Raw genomic sequence first — 15335 nt, forward strand, 5'->3', positions numbered from 1 at the left:
CCATACCCCTACCATCCAGGTACCTATACCGACCTCTAACATGTTGCAATCGTGCAACCACAACATGGCCTCTGGTTGTGGTCCCACCCCATCTCAGTGGAAAAACCCAGTTTGCATTTACCCCATCTATGTCCCTCAAAACTGTGGTATACCTCCATCAGATCTCCCCTCACTCTTCTACTTTCCAAGGAATAAAGTCCAGTCCAGTTCAATGTTTCCTTCTAACCCAAGTCCTCCAGACCTGACAACATCCTTGTGAATTTTCTCTGAACTCTTTCAACCTCTTTTACATCTTTCCTGTAGGTTGGTGACCAAAACTGCACACAATACTCCAAATTAGGCTTCACCAATGTCGTGTACAACGTCAACATAACATCCGTCTATTGTTGACAGTACTTGAGTTTATGAAGGCCAATGGGCCAAAATCTTTCTCTCTGTACCTTTTGAACTGTGACACCACTTTCAGTGAAATAGAGACCTGTATTCCCCGATCCTTTCCTCTACAAGACTCCTCAGTGCCCAACCAGTCACTGTGTAAGAGCTACCCTGGTAGGTCCTACCAAAGTGCAACACCTCACACTTGTCTGCATTAAATTCCATTTTCCATTTCTCAAGCCATCTTTCCAGCTGGTCCAGTTCGCACTGCAAGCCATGATAGCCTGCTCACAGTCCGCTAAACTCCCAGACTTGGTGTGATCCACGTATTTGCTGATTCAGCTAACCACACTATCATCCAGATTACTGATATAGATGACAAACAACAACAGATCCCACACTGATCCCTATGGCACACCACTAGTCACAGGCCTCCGGTCAGATAGGCGACCATCTGCAACCACACTCTGGCTTCTCCCAAAGACAGTGTCTCATCCAATTTACTATCTCATCTTGAAGGCTGAGTGACTGAACCTTCTTGACCAACCTCCAATGTGAGACTTTGCCAAGTGTCTTGCTAAAGTCCATGTAGACAACATCAGCAGCCTTGCTTTCATCCACTTCCCTGACAACTTCCTCGAGAGACTCTATAAGATTGGTTAGACATGACCTACCATGCACAAAGCTATGCTATCTATCCTTAATCAGTCCACATCTATCCAAAAACTTGTATATCCAGTTCCTGCACTTACGTTCCATTAACGTTCCCACCACTGATGACAAGCTCACCAATGTACAATTTTTTAGTTTAAGTTTAGAGGCTTTCTTGAACAGCAGAACAACATTGGCTGTCCTCCAATCCTCCAGTCCCTCACCTGTCACTAAGGATGATTTAAATATCTGTGCTTGGGCTCTGACAATTTCTGCAATTCCAGAGTCCCAGGGAACAACTTGTCAGGCCCTGGGGATTGATCCACGCCAATTTGCCTTAAGACAGCAAACACCTCCACCTCTGTCATCTGTACAGGGTCCATGAAGTTGATGCTGCTTTGCCTCACTTCTGCAGACTCTGTGTCCATCTCCTGAGGAAATACGGATGTAAAACTACTATTTAAAACCTCCCCCATCTACTTTGTCTCCCGTATAGATTACCATTCTGATCACCCAGAGTGGGCATGTTTCTGCAGTTGCTGGAAAAAGAGGAATGCAAACACACACAATGCTGGAGGAACTCTGCAGTTCAGGCGGCAACTAAGCAGAGGAGTACACAGTCCAGGCATGCTGAAGGGGCTCGGCTAAAATGCTGTCTATTTATTCCTCTCCACATTTGCTGCCTGATCTGCTGATTACAGGCAATATTTTGTAGAAATTAACCAATTTGTTTTTTCAATTAACCAGTTTCCAAATGTTTCTCATCTTTTATTCATAGCCAGATCCTGCTGGTCTGATTCCTCTTCCCTCCTCCTGCTCAAAACCTCCAGACCCCATCTTTTTCTGGAGCCCCAAAGCCCCGACTGCTGCTGGCAACTCTTTGGATTCTGACTCTGCTCCATCGAAGATTCATTCGCTAGTCTGCTGTCAGACTTGAGAGATGCATTGCAAAAACACAGCTGTCTGAGGCCTAGTCCTTTGAAATGAGTGAAAATAGTTTAAGGTGCTTGAAATGGTAGAGGCAGATACAATAGGGTCTGTTAAGAGAATCTTAAGAGAATTCATGGAACTTAGAAAATTAGAGGGCTCTGCGGTAGGGTAATTCTAGGCAGCTTCTAGAGTAGGGTACATGGTCGGCACAACATTGTGGGCCGAAGGGCCTGTAATTTGCTGCAGATTTCTATGATTCTATGAAATTCAAGGGAATTCTGTTCTCCCACAGAGTAGTGACTATTTGCAACAGGAGTGTGAGAGATAAACGGCGGAGATACACTTTAAAATACTGATATGGAACAGAAACATGGGCTGAGACCAGATGGATTGAGTGGCCTCTCAAGTGTACATTGTGAGCGTAGTAGAGAGTGAGCGTAATATTAAACAGCAGTCTAGTTTAAGGCTAACATCAGCAGAACAGACTCCTCCAATGCTCAGTGACCAGGGTTCAGTCCTGGGTGCGATGAGCAGCCGCAAGAACTGTAGAATCCGACAGTAACAGTCCCTCATGAACCTGCAGCTGCCTTCAGTGACCGTGAAGGTTAAACATTTAACACAGAGCTGATTTGAACTTCCTCCCTGATGTGAATTTGCTGGTGTTGCAGCATCTGGGATGATTGAGTAAAACTCTCTGCTCACTCCGGACAGAAATGTGGCCTCTATTTATTGTGAACTCACCGGAGCATCACAAGGTGGGTTAACTGAATGAGTCCCTTCGCTCACACGGTGCAGGTGAACGGCCGCCTCCCAGTGCGGAGCTGTTGGTGTATCGGCGATGACCGATTGAATCCCTTCCAAAATGAGAGCCAGTGAATGACGTCACACTGCTATCAACGCCATGGCATATTTCAGGCTTTTTCACTTATTGATTTCAGCGTGCTGTGTGTGTCGGAATGCCTGTATCTATTCAGTAAATCTAATTTGCATGTTTATCCTGTGATATTATATCCGGACAGGATCATGTATCGCCCTATCTCTAATAGCGGGTCGGTAGCAATGCAACTGTTTGACTCCGACTCTAAAACTGGATCAGGCTTGTATTGATTGTCATCGATAGTATCTTTCATGATCGTCTCTTAAAGCAGGACTTTGGTGAATGACGCTTGCCACCTGATGGCGCCTGTGTAAGCAATCAAACGGCATGTTCTGCTTTAGAGCCCCGAGAGAGGCACAACACTTCGTCTTGAGTTTGTGACTCTTTTAATGTGCATTTTTGTTATTTCTGTGTCAACCGCCTGGTCCTGTGTTGACACAAGGAACCACGCAGTTTCTGGCAAGAGGTCTCCAGCTTTGAGCCTGACGTTGGACGCTTTCCTCCTTTGCTCACATCGTGGGGATCCCATCCATGGACGATTATGCTCACCTATTGGCTAAATCCTTCTTCTACAGCAGTGTTTCCCAGCCTATTTTAGCCCCAGTGCCGCGAGTCAAGGCGAAATGCCGAGCACCCTCGTTGCTAATCCCCAACGACGTCCGTTAGGTTGGTAAGGTCGGACAAGATCGCCAAGTGTCAGACCCGTTGTGACGACGGATGCTCAAGGCCTGCAGTGCGATGCTTCTTCCTGTGTCCCAGTGCCACATCCTTTTTGGAAGTGCCTGCTCTACTAACGGTCGATCAGGTCTGTTGCCACAAGTTAGAGGCAGCTTATTGCCCCACCAAGAATCTCGAATGCCCCCCACCCCCGGTGAGTGTTATTTGCTCCTAAAGCCATCTTAGGACACGTAACTGCCCCCAGAGGGAATCACTGTTCCATTGTGATAATTCCTTCATCTTTCTGGGTTGAGCTTTCATTTCAGTTCAGAACGGCACACGCTCACAGCATGTTGAATCCTGCTTTTGTTGATGCAAATACATCCTTAGAAGAGTTACTGTGAGTGGGACAGAGGAAACGCAACTCCCTCAACACTGAGTGTGTGCAGCTCCCTCAACATCTTGCTCCTCCCTCTCTCCATAGTGCGCTCACCAGATCTGTCACTCCCTTTCTCCCTATCGCCCACCCTCCTCTCAATCCTCAGCACACATTCCTCTCAGCTTCTCTCCTCTGTCTCCTCTCACTCTCCTCCTCTCCGCTCGTATCTTAATAAACCCTCTCCCAATTCCTCACCTCCCTCTCTTACTCTGCTCACCCCAACTTCCTCTCACTCTCACTTCCCTTCTCCACATTATGTCTGCAAACCACACCCCACCCCGCCTTTACAGACTGACCCTGAACCTCGGCCCATGTTCACTCCATGATAGCACCTTTCAATGTGCGACGGTGACATCGACAGGATAAGTAGCCTTGGTGACATCGGAACATACTGCCGTTCGGAGTTGGATGAAGCAGAGGAGGGAGAGAAAGAGACAGAGAGATAGAGGAAGAGGGAGGAGGAGAGAAGGGGAAGTGGGAGAGGGGGAGGGAGAGATAGAGAGAGTGGGGGAGAGAGAGGAGAGAGAAAAGAGGAGAAAAGAGGAAGAGACAGGGATCGAAAAGGGCCACTCCTTTTAAATGGAGACACATGGAATTTTCTAAAATTCTAAATCTGCCATGTAAGTTCCTTTAGGATCAATGAAGTGTCTATCTATCTGAGTGTAGGCGGGTGGCTGAGTACATTTGAGCTGGAGATACAGGGGGATGGGCACAGAAGCATAGATCAGACACGGCCATGCTGAATAAACATTATATCATAAGACTTCCTCCTCATTTGAATTGATTTCCCTGTAGTCTGAGGATGTACCCCTGGACCTGGGCTCCGCATTATGTGAAACATCCTCTCCATATCGGCTTTACAGTATTCGGGAAACACGCCTCACCCCAACTCCACACCCCGCCCATAATTCTAAACTCCAGCGGGAACAGCACAGAGACATCAAATACCATGAGCTGGTGTCTTGTTCAGCAGCTTCAGGTGCAGCACCTTGTTCAAAACCATCTGAAAATCCAAACAAACAACACCCACCTCCTTTCGTATTTCAACAAAGAATTCCAACAGATCTGTCTGGGAAGATTTCTCCTGAGGCCGACTTTGGCCGTAAAGGGGAGGATTTGAAAGTACTGTCGTGGAACAGAATCACTGGCCGGGTCCAGCAGGCCTGAGTTGACTCTACTGTACACTAGGTGTGTTAAAGATTCACTAAGTACCGGAGACAGAGTTTAAAATAGAACTGATTTACTTGTCTCAGATCCAGAATATTAAACTCCAGTCCCATTAAAGGTGAATGTGCAGCAGAAGAAACTCCTCCCATGCCCAGTGACCAGGGTGCAGACCTGGGTGTGGTGAGCAGCAGCAATAATTGCAGAGTTCAGCACCGACAGTCACTCTCGAAATTGCATTCAGCAACGGTGATGGACAAATATCCAGCATGCAGCTCATTGAAACTTTCTCCCCAGTGTGAACAGTGTGTCACAAGTGTAACATGCTCTAAGGTTTCACTGCTAATGTTATGGCCTCTCTGTAATGTTTCACAGCCAAGGTAATGGTTTCTCTGTAGCAGCAATGTTTATGTTACGACCAGAGATACGGGTTATGGAATGCGGGGCTATCCGATGATAGAAATGTTCTTTCTTGTGAGTCTAGAAGAGAGATTTTCGTGGTCTTTTGCTGGGGGAGATGAAAAGATGCAAATGGAGACAGTGGGCCCTTTTTCTTCTTTTTTTGTTTAACTTTACTAACCCTATAGTCAAAGTAAGAATTATAAAGCTCAATAGTTTAATCAGATATTGTGTACTGTTTGTTATTTCAGGGAACTGATTTGTAACAGGGAACACATCACACACCATCCACCCAAACAAGATTTCTCAAGTTTGGGCGGGCTGGGGGGATATCACCCCCTATATTAAGCTGCTAGACGAAGCGAGAGTTACATAAGCCGAGATGACTGAGTGAATCGCTTCCCACAATCACAGCAGGTGAATGGCTACTCTCCAGTGTGAACTAGCTGATGCACATTTGATGGATATGGCTGAGAGAAACTCTTCCCAATGTCTGAGCAGGTAAACGGCCTCTACCCAGTGTGAACTCGCTGGTGTCTCTGTAGTTGAGATGACCAAGTGAATCCCTTCCCGCAGTCCGAGCAGGTGAACGGCCTCTCTCCAGTGTGAACTCGCTGATGTACCTTCAGTTTAGATGACCGAGTGAATCCCTTTCCACAGTCTGAGCAAGTGAACGGCCTCTCTCCAGTGTGAACTCGCTGATGTACCTTAAGGTTAGATGAACAAATGAATCCCTCCCCGCAGTTCGAGCAGGTGAATGGCTGCTCCCTTGTGTGAACTCGATGGTGAGCCATTAGGTCAGACGACCGAATGAATCCCTTCCCACAGTCTGAGCAGGTGAATGGCCTCTCTCCAGTGTGAACTCGCTGATGTACCTTCAGGTTAGATGAGCAAGTGAATCCCTTCCCACAGTCTGAGCAGGTGAATGGCCTCTCTCCAGTGTGAACTCGCTGATGTACCTTCAGTTTAGATGACCGAGTGAATCCCTTTCCACAGTCTGAGCAGGTGAACGGCCGCTCTCCAGTGTGAACTCGCTGATGTACCTTAAGGTTAGATGAACAAATGAATCCCTCCCCGCAGTTCGAGCAGGTGAATGGCTGCTCCCTTGTGTGAACTCGATGGTGAGCCATTAGGTCAGACGACCGAATGAATCCCTTCCCACAGTCTGAGCAGGTGAATGGCCTCTCTCCAGTGTGAACTCGCTGATGTACCTTCAGGTTAGATGAGCAAGTGAATCCCTTCCCACAGTCTGAGCAGGTGAATGGCCTCTCTCCAGTGTGAACTGACTTCTGTACCAGTCGTTTAGATGACTGAGTGAATCCCTTCCCACAGTCTGAACAGGTGAACGGCCTCTCCCCCGTGTGAACACGCTGGTGTACCTTCAGGTTAGCTGACCGAGTGAAACCCTTCCCGCAGTCCAAGCAGGTGATCGGCCTCCCTCCAGTGTGAACTCGCTGGAGTACCTTCAGGTTAGATGAGCAAGTGGATCCTTTCCCACAGTCCGAGCAGGTGAACGGCCACTCCCTGGTGTGAACTCGTTGGTGAGCCATTATGTCAGATGACCGAATGAATCTTTCCTTACAAATACAGCACATGACCTACTTCTGCCCAGTGTGAACTGACTGGTGTGGCCACAGGTGGGAAGACCGACCAAATCCCTTCTCACACACAGAACAGGTGAATGGACTTGTCCCAGTGTAAACTTGCTGATGTACATTCAGTTGAAATGATCGAGTGAATCCCTCCCCACAGTCTGAGCAGGAAGGATGATCGAGTGAATCCCTCCCCACAGTCTGAGCAGGAAGGATGATCGAGTGAATCCCTCCCCACAGTCTGAGCAGGAAGGATGATCGAGTGAATCCCTCCCCACAGTCTCAGCAGGAAGGATGATCGAGTGAGTCCCTCCCCACAGTCTGAGCAGGAAGGATGATCGAGTGAATCCCTCCCCACAGTCTGAGCAGGAAGGATGATCGAGTGAATTCCTCCCCACAGTCTGAGCAGGAAGGATGATCGAGTGAATCCCTCCCCACAGACTGAGCAGGAAGGATGATCGAGTGAATCCCTCCCCACAGTCTGAGCAGGAAGGATGATCGAGTGAATCCCTCCCCACAGTCTGAGCAGGAAGGATGATCGAGTGAATCCCTCCCCACAGTCTGAGCAGGAAGGATGATCGAGTGAATCCCTTCCCACAGTCTGAGCAGGAAGGATGATAGAGTGAGTCCCTCCCCACAGTCTGAGCAGGAAGGATGATCGAGTGAATCCTTCCCCACAGTCTGAGCAGGAAGAATGATCGAGTGAATCCCTCCCCACAGTCTGAGCAGGAAGGATGATCGAGTGAATCCCTCCCCACAGTCTGAGCAGGAAGGATGGTCGAGTGAATCCCTTGCTCCACTTCTTCAATATCTGGATGGAGACAGCAAAACTGGTGTGCTGTGTTCGAGATTCCCGTAGACAAATTCCTTGTCATTTTTAACTTGTAAAAAGATTTACAGAATCAATCAATGGGTGTCGGACAACATTTCAGATGAGATCACTTGAGTTGTCAAGGTGTGATCTGGCAACACACTGTTACAGTGAAGTTCAACCCAAGTTGGAGAGAGAAATCACCTTCTAACTGGGCACAGTGCTGGCATCTGGAATGACCCTCAAACTCTCTGATGCTCTTCCTGTCTCTATAAGAATGGGGCATTTCTGCCATCTCCAATCTGTGACTTGGCTCAGTTTCACTCTCTCCATTGGTATTATTCCCTGTTCGCACTGAGCTGCATGGTTTCCTGTTCCCACAGTAACTGAAACACTCTCACCCAAAAAGCCAGCAATGCATTCCATGCACCCACCATCCTCTGTGTAAAAAAAGTTACCCCTGACATCCCCTCAGTATCAATTTTCAAGCACCTTAAAACTCTGCTCTCTTGTGCTAGCCATTTCAGCCCTGGGAAAATAACCTCTGGCTATGCACACGATCAATGCCCCTCATCATCTTATACAACTAAAAAAGCTCTTAACATAAACAAGGACATTTTACACATTATACGTTATCGAGTTCATCTGCACTCTCACACAACCTATGTAGCAGGCCTGTAACGGGTAATGAAGGATTTTCTCACCAGAGCTTTTGTACATTGTCCATATGTGGTTTGCTTGCTAAACTACGCTTTAAAAAGTCAGATTTCCAAATATCACTCCACTTCTTCCCACTTGCAAATTCTCCAGCAACTTTTGCATCGCCACAATACACACAGGTAACAGCAGTTTCTATATTGGACATAAATATTTCCCCTGAACCCACCTGAGGAATTGAGGATATATAAAAAAATCATTTTGAACCTATGTAACCTCTGGCTGAAAGAATAATTGGGACTGAATAGGAATTTTGAACTGAAGTGAACTCCGTTTTCAGCATTTAGCTAAGACAGGCTCATAACCAGTTCTCTGTGGCTTGCAGAGAGACACACTGAGAGCCGATGACATTATACATTGTACTCTCATTAGCTGATAACATTATACACTGTACTCTTGTTTGAGTAAGTGGAGGAGGACTCACTGATAAGGACAGGAATGAACTTCTGTTTGTAATTAAATCAGGGTCTTGCAAAGGGAATAACTGACAAGGACTGGACTGTACATCCATCTGTAATTAAAACCTTGATTTAGTGAACTCTCAATTCTAAGTAATTAAGTTTTGCACCAACAGACTTGGGTGTACCAGTTCAAACAACATATTGCAATTGTAATGTATGGGCTTACTATGTACAGGTATACGGCTGTAACCTGACTAAGTCAGTCCACTTGTCAGATGGTGGCAGTGCTTACATGCCTTCCCTTTGACAACTGGGTCTCAAACTCCTGCAGGAGAATGCACAATAAACTGTGGTGATGATAAGAAACTGGACTCCCGAGTTTTAATTGGATTCAACTTTTAACATTTGTCACCACGAACACAATCCCAATACAGGGAGTGCCAAGCAGACGGGCTGAGCAAGTGGCTGGACCACTCTGGGGACTGCGGAGAGTGACCGGGTGCCCAATAGGTATTTTACCTTTTGTCACTCTCCGTTAGTTCATTTGGAGGTATGGTCCCTCGCCCAAGGCTGATTGCTTAGCTTGACGGGATCAGGAAAGAATCTGTCGAGAGGCTCGTATAAGGCAAAATTTTGCTAAGTGGGCAGGAGGTGGTGCCAGGTAAATTTTACTAAGTGGGCAGGAGGCTTACATGCCAGGTAATTTCATTAATTGAGCAGGAGGTGCCAGCCGGGTAAAGTTACCTGATCGATAATTGAGCAGGAGGCTTTGTGCCGGGTAAATGACAAAGAAAACATGGGTCAATTGCAGTCGATTGAGAGTTTTCCAGACAAGGAAAAAGATTTTCAAATGCAGAGTGCAGCGCTGAATAAGAAATTGGGGAACAAAATGTGGCCACGGACGGGGGAGGGTGCAGGAGCCTGGGATATTACATCATGAGAACAAGCAGTAAATTTGATATGGAAAAAGAACTGTGGAAAGAAGTGGAAATTGTTGAAAAGGGAATGGAAGGAAAAGCAGATATGAAGTGGAACAGTATATTATTAGCAAGTTGGAGGAATAATGCATGTGACAACAGGATAGAGGTATGTAATGCAAAGGTTGGGAGATGCTAAAAGTGAAGTGTGACTGGGTGGATGGATGCCGAAAATGAGAGCAGGAAGAACAACGTAAGCAAACCAAGGCCGGCCCAGACAGGAGAGAAGGGCAGGAACATCAGACAGACATACTTTATTGACCCCGAGGGAAATTGGGTTTCGTTACATACTGATAGGGAAACAAGGGATCCCAAACCCATGTCTGTCATACCGACCCTGTTTGAGGACAGTGACCGTGATGAGGAGTGGGCACCCACCGTACCTCTCCTACCTTATCAGGGGCCAAGTTCATTCAGTGATCCCAAACCCCAACGGTGGCCGCTCGGGTAAAACAGCGGGACAGGGAAGGGCGGGGGGTGTCACTTTACCATGTGATCCTGAAAGGGAATACAGAGGTTTATTCTGAGACAGGGAGGGAAGAATCCAATAAAACCCCAGTTAATGGCTCCACAAAGACAATTCCCACCTGAATGCTGCCCAATCCACGAGCAGGAGGAGGGACAGCCCTCAGTGATTCCTGTGTCTGCACCCCGGAAGCTTCAAGAAACGATAATGATCATGAATCAGTCCCCAGATAGAAAAGAAAACCCAGCAGTGTGTCCGCAATACAAAAATGTTTAATGCAACTCCACAAGATTTATTCAGTCTCTGCTGCATGATTCTCTCAGCTGCTGAGGGGAGGAAATGGAAGGCAGATTTGAGATAACAAACCTATCAGGAGTTACAGGTGGGAAAACATAATGAGAATGAACAGACAGACCAGATTATTCAAGCCTTGGAAAGGGCTCTCCAGCAACCTGTAAACATTACTAAAGTAGTTGAATGCAAACCTAACCCTGGGGAATCGGGACCAGACTACTGGGAGTGATTTGTGGCCTGCTATGGCACTTTCGCAGGAGACCAAGCCTTTAATAATGGGAATCTGTCCCCCCAGTTTAATGCCCTACTGTTCTATCGCTTACCAATATAGATAGCCAACAGGATTAAAAATAATATGGATTGGCCTGACAATGACCGAAATGGAATACGTTGAGCTTTGACATATCATTGCGACCCGACTTTCGAATCCCGATCGACCCTGAAGGGAACTAATATTAAAGGAGAATATGTTCAGTGGAAAGAAGGGTGCGAGCGGGCTATATCTGGGGATCAGAAATGGGAACAGAAGAACAGAAAGCTGCCACGGGACACGTGGGGAAAACAACCCGTTTAGAAATGGACAAGCAAGGATGCTTCCTACTGTGATTTCCGCCCCTCAGGAAGAGCCCAATGTAATGTTGCAAGTTGCTGGAATTCCAATTCCGTTTATGATTGATATGGGGGCAACCACAACCACTCTCGATCAGGAAACAGTATCAGAAAAGGGATTCCAGCTATCAGACGCTGCAATCACTGTGTCTGGCTTTGAGGGCATAGGATGTACGTATTCACATAACCAGCCACTGCAGGTGGAATTCCAGGGGAACCAGTGTGAGGTTTCATTCACAGTCACCACCAGTCGGGGGTGTAATCTAGCAGGGAGAGACTTGCTCTGTCTGTTGGAAGTCGAGATCCTCTGCAGAGACAATGGTATCACCCTGCAACTAGCGAACAACCGACAGCTTCCCCAATTTCTGCACCCCCCCCCCCCCCAGTGGTGGGCACTTAATCCGGACTCCACTGAGTTTGAACCCCTTCTGCCAGCGGCCGACTCTCATGTGACTCTGTACTTTGACCCTACGGGGTGCTCAACTGAGGAAAGCCATATTTATGCAGCCCTCGAGGGACAGAAGTTCCCTTTCACGGTGATTGGACAGGTTAAAGGAAGACAGGGCAGTTCATTACTGTCTGGATTCCCTTTGGCGACAGACAGGACTGGTGGCTGCCCATACCAGCATCAGGGTTTGCCCTGGGTTCCCTGCCTACACCCTGACAAAACAAGCCTCCAGCACGAAAGGAGACTGGCGAGATTTCCTGTGGGCCAACTCCGATACTGGAAGGAGTCGGAAGTGAAGACGGGACATCGAGTAAAACTCTCTTTTAATGTTGACAAAACCCAAGATGTTGCACCACATCTCTGGGCAATTTCAGGCCATGAAGTCGGCCGCACCAACTGCCCCCCGTCTGGATCACAGTGAAAGAAGGACAGACTCTCCCATCCATTCTGCAATACCCCCTCAAGCCTGAGGCAACTTTTTACGAGGATGGAAGCTCTTTTGTGGATCCAGCAGGAAAACGACATTCTGACTATGCGATAGTGACGGACAGTGAAGTAATTGAGCAGGCCTCTTTTGAAGCAGCTGTCTCCGCCCAGAAGGCTGAGCTGTTTGCTCTGACTCGTGTCCGTATCCCAGCAACAGACAGAAATGGGAACGTTCACACAGACTCCCGTTATGCGTTTGGAATGGTACATGACTACGGGGCTCTCTGGTAACACGGGGATTCCTGACTTCCTCTGGCCACCCCATTAGTAAACCTTTGGCCACCTTTGTAAACAACTTACTCACTGCTCTACAGCTACCTCGAGTTTCGGCTATTATTAAGTGTGCAGCCCACGTCCGCATGTCTAACCTGGTCACTACGGGCAATGCTTTAGCAGATGAGACAGCGAAAAGTGCGGCACAATCCTCGGTAGTTGTAGTCCGCTCGGGTTCCCGTCAAGCAATCCTCCATGACTCAAGCAGAACGGGTTTGCCAGACATGCGGGAGGTGCGTACTTTCCAGGGGGACGTCTCTGAGGAGGAGCGCAAACTGTGGTCCCAGATGGGATGCCAGAAAGACCCCGACCTAGGTTTTTGGATCACCCAGTGGGACAGGTTTGTGTTCCTACACAGTTTTTACCAACATTGGTCAATTATGTACATAACTGTACACACTTGGAAAAGGAGGGAATGGTTGGTAACCTGTACCCTGCACACCGGGTACGACTCCCTTGACAGGTGAAACCTTTTCGTGTCTACAAGTTGATTTCATTGAATTGCCTCGAGTACATTGCTATAGATACTGCTTAGTTATTATAGACGTGTTTAGTAGATGGGTTGAAGCTTTTCCAACGACCATTAATACTGCTGACTGTTGTGAAGGTATTATTACGGGAAATAATTCCCAGGTACGGCCTGCCAGAGATGCTGAGCTCTGACAATGGCCCACACTTTGTGGTGAAAGCAAACGAAGGGGTACGTAACGAACTAGCTATCAAGCAACAATTCCACTGTGTACACCACTCACGGGCCACCGGTATGGTGGAAAGAGCCAATGCAACTCTGAAGAGTAAACTGGCCAGACTAACAGCGGAGACTGGACTCACTTGGTTGAAGGTCCGACCATTAGCCCGATTCCACGTGAGGGTTACCCCACAGGGGAAAACAGGGTTGTCACCAGCTGAAATCATTTCTGGACGCCCCATGAGGACACCCTGGGAACAGTCTCAGGATTAAAGGCTAAGTGAATAAGAATAAGGAACCTTGGTTCTCGAGGGAACTCTGATAAAGAAAAAGAGAGATGTATGACATGTATAAGAAACAGGGAGCAAATAAGGTACTAGAGGACTATAAAAAGAGTAAGAAAATACTTAAGAAAGAAATCAGGAGGGCTAAAAGAAGACATGAGGTTGCTTTGGCAGTCAGAGTGAAGGATAAACCAAAGAGCTACATCAGGTATGTTAAGAGCAAAAGGATAGTAAGGGATAAAATTGGTCCTCTTGAAGATCAGAGTGGTCGGCTATGTATGGAACCGAAAGAAATGGGGGAGATCTTAAACGTTTTTTTTGCGTCTGTATTTACTAAGGAAACTGGCATGGAGTCAATGGAAATAAGGCAAACAAGTATTGAGGTCATGGAACCTATACAGATAGAAGAGGAGGAGGTGCTTGCTATCTTGAGGCGAGTAGATAAATCTCCAGGACCTGACAGGGTATTCCCTCAGACCTTGAAGGAGACTAGTGTTGAAATTGCAGGGGCCCTGGCAGATATATTTAAATGTCGTTATCTACGGGTGAGGTGCCAGAGATTTGGAGGATAGCTCATGTTGTTCCGTTGTTTAAAGCAGGCTCTAAAAGTAATTCTCGAAATTATAGGCTGGTACGTTTGATGTCGGTAGTGGGTAAAATATTGGAGGAGTACTAAGAGACAGGATCGACAATTATTTAGATAGACAGGGTCTTATTAGGGAGAGTCAACATGGCTTTGTGTGTGGTAGGTCATGTTTAACAAATATATTAGAGTGTTTTGAGGAGGTTACAAGGAAAGTGGATGAAAGCAAGGCAGTGGACGTTGTCTACATGGACTTCAGTAAGGCCTTTGACAAAGTCCCGCATGGGAGGTTAGTTAGGAAGATTCAGTCGCTAGGTATAGATGGTAAGGTAGTAAATTGGATTAGACATTGGCTCAATGGGAGAAGCCAGAGATTGGTAGTGGAGGATTGTTTCTCTGAGTGGAGGCCTGTGACTAGTGGTGTGCCACAGGGATCAGTGCTGGGTCCATTGTTATTTGTCATCTATATCAATGATCTGGATAATAATTTGGTAAATTGGATCAGCAAATTTGCTGATGATACAAAGATCGGAGGTATAGTGGACAGTGAGGAAGGTTTTCAAAGCTTGCAAAGGGATCTGGACCAGCTAGAAAAATGGGCTGAAAAATGGCAAATGGAGTTTAATACAGACAAGTGTGAGGTATTGCACTTCAGAAGGAAAAACCAATGTAGAACAGATAAGGTAAATGGTGGGGCACTGAGGAGTGCAGTAGAAGAGGGATCTAGGAATACTGATACAAAATTCCCTAAAAGTGGCGTCACGGGTAGATAGGGTAGTAAAGAGAGCTTTTGGTACATTGGCCTTTATGAATCAAAGTATTGAGTATAAGAATTGGAATGTTATGGTGAGGTTGTATAAGGCATTGGTGAGGCTGAATTTGGAGTATCATGTGCAGCTCTGGTCACCGAATTACAGGAAGGATATTAATAAGGTTGAAAGAGTGCAGAGAAGGTTTACGAGGATGTTGCCGGGACTTGAGAAACTGAGTTAGAGAAAGGTTGAATAGTTTAGGACTTTATTCCTTGGAGCGTAGAAGAATGAGCGGAGACTTCATAGAGGTATATAAAATTATGATGGGTTTAGATAGAGTGAATGCAAGCAGGTTTTATCCACTGAGGCTAGGGGAGAAAAAAACCAGAGGACACGGGTTAAGGGTGAAGGGCAAAAAGTTTAAAGGGAACATTGGGGGGAGGGGGCTTCTTCACAACTGGT

General features: G+C 46.8%; 1 protein-coding gene across 1 annotated transcript; it reads right to left on the reverse strand.

The window, feature by feature from the left end:
* Positions 1-6004: 6004 nt before the first annotated feature.
* LOC140721610 (uncharacterized) lies at positions 6005-9811 on the reverse strand. Its single transcript, XM_073036421.1, has 3 exons — positions 9758-9811; positions 7095-7198; positions 6005-6926 (listed from the first exon to the last, which is right to left on the reverse strand). The coding sequence occupies exons 1-3, from the start codon at positions 9809-9811 to the stop codon at positions 6005-6007; spliced, it is 1080 nt and encodes a 359-aa protein (XP_072892522.1).
* Positions 9812-15335: the final 5524 nt, after the last annotated feature.

Source organism: Hemitrygon akajei, unplaced genomic scaffold (genome assembly GCF_048418815.1).
Source record: "Hemitrygon akajei unplaced genomic scaffold, sHemAka1.3 Scf000058, whole genome shotgun sequence".
In the NCBI taxonomy this organism is placed as follows: Eukaryota; Metazoa; Chordata; class Chondrichthyes; order Myliobatiformes; family Dasyatidae; genus Hemitrygon; species Hemitrygon akajei.

What these genes read in the sequence shown, in the direction of transcription:
- LOC140721610 (XM_073036421.1), bottom strand. Translation starts at nt 9,811, where the DNA reads ATGTTTTCTTTGTCATTTACCCGGCACAAAGCCTCCTGCTCAATTATC. An exon ending in CCTGCTCAATTATCGATCAG is followed by an intron (nt 7,199 to 9,757) that starts GTAACTTTACCC and finishes AATGTACATCAG; the next exon opens with CAAGTTTACACTGGGACAAG. An exon ending in TCAGTTCACACTGGGCAGAA is followed by an intron (nt 6,927 to 7,094) that starts GTAGGTCATGTG and finishes CACTGGAGGGAG; the next exon opens with GCCGATCACCTGCTTGGACT.